Source organism: Echinops telfairi, unplaced genomic scaffold (assembly GCF_000313985.2).
Source record: "Echinops telfairi isolate 266 unplaced genomic scaffold, ASM31398v2 ScPeMD7_18;HRSCAF=68, whole genome shotgun sequence".
NCBI classification, from domain to species: domain Eukaryota; kingdom Metazoa; phylum Chordata; class Mammalia; order Afrosoricida; family Tenrecidae; genus Echinops; species Echinops telfairi.
Window position 1 is genome coordinate 84,092,139 of NW_022103915.1, and position 5,575 is coordinate 84,097,713.

The 5,575-nt window shown below is 57.0% G+C and overlaps 1 protein-coding gene across 1 annotated transcript in view; it reads left to right on the forward strand.

The window, feature by feature from the left end:
• Nucleotides 1–5,569, forward strand: part of JPH4 (junctophilin 4) — a 7,639-nt gene extending 2,070 nt beyond the window's left edge. Inside the window, exons 3-5 of the mRNA XM_045287660.1 lie at nucleotides 2,761–3,017; nucleotides 3,366–3,898; nucleotides 4,812–5,569. Of these exons, the coding sequence (XP_045143595.1) occupies nucleotides 2,761–3,017; nucleotides 3,366–3,898; nucleotides 4,812–4,895 (874 nt within the window). The 3' untranslated portion in view covers nucleotides 4,896–5,569. The remainder of the gene's footprint in view (nucleotides 1–2,760; nucleotides 3,018–3,365; nucleotides 3,899–4,811) is intronic.
• Nucleotides 5,570–5,575: the final 6 nt, after the last annotated feature.

The window sequence follows — 5,575 nt, forward strand, 5'->3', positions numbered from 1 at the left end:
GGCCTAGGGCCTGCTGGAGAAGAGCCGCCTGGGCCCAGAAAGCTGTGGCCTTGGGGATATGGAGTGTTTCCATCTGAGGCTACAGGTGGTTGTGACTGCGGGTGGCAGGAAGCTCTGTAAGAGGGTTCCATTTCCAAGGGATCCTTTGGTGTGCATGGGAGTAGCAGTAGGCCCATAAACCTCTGCGGGCACTGCAGGTGTGTCCCAGGATTCCTCCTCTTCTTGCCGCAGATCCAGTCTCCAGGCCCCAGGCTGGGAGCAGCATCCACCTAGGGCGGAGACAGGCACTGGTCCTTTCTAGCTGCTTCCCAGCCTGCCCACTGGTCTGATACCCTTGTCAGCCGCGGGGGTCTGGCAGAGCTGACCTACCCCCCTGAGATGATAGGGCCTCCCAGCTTTGTCTCGCCCCCTTCCCTGTCCCCAGTGGGGAAGATTTCTGAAAATTTGTAAATGAAATTCTCTTCCTGGGAATCTGATTACATTCCCCTGTACCAGGAGCCTCATAGAAGTACAGTCCCGTGCCATGTCAAATCTTCCAGTAGCTGCGTCTTAGAACAATTTAGAAACAAGTGGAATGTTCCTATTTTACTTGAGCCAACCAAACCAAAATGTCATTTCAACGGGTAGTCAATAGAAGATTATTAAGGAGATATCTAATCATATCCCTCCCCACCCCACCACCCCACCCCCCTTTTCTAAATCAGTCTGAAACCTGGTGTGTTTTACACTCGCAGCCTTGCATCTCCAGTCAGACAAGCCACAGTCCAAGATCGCCCTGTGTGGCTCATGCTTATTGAGTTAGATAGTGCAGATCTAATGGAAGCTAAATGGCCGTTTGTAAATGAGATTCACAGACTTATGCGAGCACACATTTGAACTTTTGCATATTGGATTTTTTAAAAGGGGGCACCTTTCTTTTGAGGGGTTTTGTCTTTACATTTGGAACTGTTTGGGAGGATATGCTGTCTAAACACACTTCAGTTGTTTGTATAGTGGGTGGTTTCAGTTAGTTTAACTAGCAGGAGATGGGGTGTGTGTGTGTGTGTGTAGATGAATGTGTATCTGTAGTTGGACTGGAAGTATGGGTGGTTAGAATTCAGTGTGTGTGTAGATGAATGTGTATATGTAGTTGGACTGGAAGTATGGGTGGTTAGAATTCAGTGTGTGTGTGTGTGTGTGTGTGTGTGTGTGTAGATGAATGTGTATCTGTAGTTGGACTGGAAGTATGGGTGGTTAGAATTCAGTTTCTTAAGCCAGGGAAGGAGGAGGGCAGAGCACGAGGGAACACTTTAGGCATCATAGGGAGGGGGAATGGGAGGGGGATGTTTGAGAAAAACTGATCTCAGTAGCTAGCGGATCAGGCAGTGGGAGGAGGCTGGTTGGTTTCCTCAGCAACAAGCCTGACAATCCTGATTGGCTGCTGGCTGCCATGGAAACAGCAGAGCATCCGCAGCAGGTGCCTCTACCAGGTAGCTTGAGCCTGCCTGGCCTGATGCCTGATCATAGACGGAATCACACCTTGTTCACCGGTACCCTCTTTGCCCAAGAACACAGCCTCTTGTCAGTGAGTGAGTTTCGTGGCTGCCAACAGAAGGCAGTGCTAACCCAAGATTCTAACCTCATGCCCAGCCCCAATCTCTGTGAGCAATGCAGCCTCAGGACAGGGCTGGTCAGAGAGAGTCTGAAAAGCCTAGGTCAGAACAGGGGTTCTGAGGTCTCTGCTAGGCTTCAAGCTTCTTGATCCGCCAGCTTTGAAGGGAATTGGCTAACGATGTCTTCCCAAGAGGGGGCCCCTAAGGCTTCCTTGGACCTCACCCCTCTCTCACATCCCCAATACCCAGACCTGCATTCCCAGGCCAGACCAGACAGGCTGGGACCACAGGGAGCTAAGGACCTTAGTCCACTCAAGCAAGTAGACTGATGGCCTCTGTCAGTGCTGCTTTGTGAGCCACCTGCAGTCAGCGTGACCATGAGTTTGATGATAACAAGGCATCTGCAGTGAGGAACCAGAGGGTCAAAGGGGACATCTGGCAGCAGTGGGAGGAGCATTAACAGTGCTTCCAACTTACCCATGTCCCAGTAGCAGGGCAGGATAGGATGGGAATTGGGGAGGGCCTCCAGGGCTGAGAAAGCATGCATCTTAGCTGGGGGGGGAGGGGGGACATGGTAATAGCAACAAGCAGGGACCTGTCCTTTCTCCAGTTTGGAAAGAGGTGAGGTTGGGGCTGTCCAGGACAGTGACCTGGTGGGTCTGGGGAGAGAAGAGCGTGATAACAGAAGAGATCAGAGAAAGCAAGGTGTACAATTCTCCTGTCGGGAAATCAGCCCTGGAAGAGATAGGGCTGAATGCTAAGAGTGGACAGCAGTGATAGGAGAAAGGAGCAGAGGCTTCCAACAGCAGGGAAGAGTGGCCCAGAACAAGAGGTGCAAAGGAGGGGCACCATGGCTAGGAGTGCAGGACCACGAGATCCAGAAAACACCCTGGCCCACCGAGAAGTGTGCGTCCAAAGAGGAGTGAGTGGACAAGGGGGGGCGTGGCAACAAGGAAGACAGCAGGCCTAGCTTGGACGCAGTAGGCAGCTGTAGCTGCCGAGAAATGTGCCCAATGTCGCGGGACCAGGAGTGAAGGAATAGAGCTGAGGGCAGCCGTTTGGGGAAAAGGGGAGGTGTTACTACAGACCTGGATGACAGAGGGGTGTGAGAGAAGCCAGAGGGTGTGATGGCATGAGGCTCAGCCCAGAGCCTGGCGGGAAACTGAAGGGAGGCTGGGCCCTGTGGGCTGTGGGGCAGGGTCAGGACTTCTGAGGGGAGCTGGGACCACAGGAGGTGTGCCTTGGGACAGGGGGCTAGAGCACTCAAGCCCGGGAAGGCCTACATCCCCGTCCCTCGGACCCACAGGGCAGCAGACGCCCTCCTAAAGGCAGTGGCCGCCAGCAGCATCGCTGAGAAGGCCGTGGAGGCAGCTCGAATGGCCAAACTGATCGCCCAGGACCTGCAGCCCGTGTTGGAAGTCCCAGGTGAGGTGTGGACCGCCTGGAGGTGGGAGCCCATGAGCCCACACACACATGCGGAGGAGGTGGGCAGGCTCAGGCACTGAGGGAGGGGTTGGAGGTTGGGGGGAGGCGCAAAATCTGAGGAACGCGGACCATGGAGACAAGGGCTAGGCCCAGGAGCATGGGAAGTTTGGGGAGTGGGACAGAGCATCTGTGAGAAAAGGTTGGTTTTAAGGATGGGGGCGGGGCCCTGGGGCTGCCAGTGAGGATTCCAAAGGCCCTGGGAGGGACCCGGGTCAAGGGGATAAAACTGTAACCTTGCCCAGCCAAGGCCCGTCAGGGCCCTCTGATTCTGAGCCGTCCCTGCCCCAGGCCGCAGACCCAGGCAGGATTCAGAAGGCTCCGACACAGAACCCTTGGATGAGGACAGCCCTGGGGTATACGAGAATGGACTAACCCCTTCAGAGGACTCCCCTGAACTGCCCAGCAGTCCTGCCTCCATCCGCCAGCCCTGGAGGCCCCCTGCCTGCCGGAACCCACTGCCTCCTGGAGGGGATAGGGGCCCCTTCTCCAGCCCCAGAGCTTGGCCTGAGGAGTGGGGGGGCCCTGGTGAGCAGGCCGAAGAACTAGCCGGCTATGAGGCTGAGGATGAGGCCGGGATGCAGGGGCCGGGGCGGAGAGACGGTGCCCCGCTCCTCAGAGGTGGCAGCCACTGTTCAGAAAGTCTTCAAGAGGAGGAAGGGGAAGATGAAGAGCCCTTGGCCCAACCCAGGGCCCCAGGAGGCCCTGGGCCTGGGCCCATGACCACTGCAGCCCTGCGGGCCACGTCCTCCAGGGGTCCCGAGGCCGGGCGCCCCACAGAAGAGCTCGAGGATCCTACTGCAACTGAGAGGCCCGCCCAGCCGGTGAGATACCCTCTGCCCTCGCTCTGGGCCAGAGCCCCTCACACCCTTTCCAGACCTGTCTGACCCTCACCCTGACCCCGGGCTCTGACTGAGACTCAGCTCCCTCCCTGCCTGCCTGATCATGGACCCTCTATCACCTCGGGCACAGAGAGCTAAACAGAGCACCTTTGAAGCTGGCAGGAACCCTAGATCCCTCCAGGTCCATCCCCTCAGTTGACAGCTGGGGGGACTGAGGCCGTAGCAATGAGAGCAGCTTGCCCAGGATGACAGACCAGGGTGGAGCCAGAACACCTTGCCCCCTTTCCGCGGCTCCTTCCCTGCCATTTCCAGTCCCCAGTTCCCTCCTCCACTCCCACTCCTCCTCCGCATTCTCTCTCTTTAGTGCCCAGAAATTTAAGGGGAAAAAAAAGATTGTTCCCTCCCTCCCTCCCAACACTGCTCCCCCCTCTCCTGGGAAGAAGAGAAACCAGGAAAGAAGGCAGAAACCCAAGAGGGGCGGGGTTTCCGCAGAACCCTCCACTCTGATTGGACTCTGGGTCGTCTCCTGTTTCCTAGCAACCACATCCTCACCCCTTCATCCCTCTGCCTTACTGCAGTAACAGCTGCTGCTGCCAAAGTCTGCTACTAGGGCCAGGCAGCTCCTGCTTGAGCCATTGTGACATGGTGGCTGGCGGGATGGGGAGAGGAGAGAGGGAGACAAGAAAGGAGAGCTGTCCCTACATTGTCGGTGCCAGAGGGAAGGTGGGCCCCAGCTGGGAGAAGAGGGGTGTTCCGTGACCCAAAACAAAGGGTTGAGGGACCTCCTCCTGCTGGGGGGGACAGAGAGGGGCTGTGGTTGCTCTCCAGGCAGGAAGGGGGACCTCAGGCCGGGTCTGGTCCTCAGACACTGAGCCTGTCTTCCTCATCTCTCTAGGGAACTGCCAACCTCCTGGTGGTGGGGGCCGTGGCCCTCCTGGACCTCAGCCTGGCATTCCTGTTCTCCCAGCTCCTTACCTGAGGCCACGGCCTGGCCCATGGCTGGCCTTGGTTGCTGCCTCTTCGCCCTGGACCTGCCTTTTCCTCTTCCTGGTTTGTTGTTGTTGTTGTTTTGTTTTTCTCTCTGTGACACCCTTTGTTTCTGTCTCTCTCGCAGCTTTCCCTCTGTCCTCCTCTCAGATGCCTCCTTTATCCGGGATCTGTCCACTGTCCTGTCTTCTCTCCCCGCTCCCTCCCCCACCGCACCCCCTCCTCTTTCTCTAGATTGTTTACATATGAAGGGCTTTTCTCTCAGAGTTGCTTTCTTCTCTGAGATACACAAACCAAGTCAGACCATTGCCCCATGCCCCCCCACACACACCTTTTCTTTAGACCTCAACGTCACTAAGGGTGGGGGTGGGGATGACTTGAGCAGGGCCCCCCCGGGCGCTGACTGGAAAGGAAACAGAAAGTCGAGGATGCTGGGCAAGCCACTGGCTGGGGCTGCTGTCATGCCCTGACCTGAGAGGCCAGGCGTCCCTCTGAGGCCGGGTGAACACAGGAGCAGGTCGGCCTCCTCCGCCTGCCTCTTGCCCTGGAGGAGATGATCCACCTCCAAGCACTAACCTGGGTGGTGGCCTACCTCTGTCCTTCCCTGAGGGAGACAGGGGAGATGAAACGCTGAAGACTCCCTAACAACCCCCTCGTTTCCCCCCAACACCC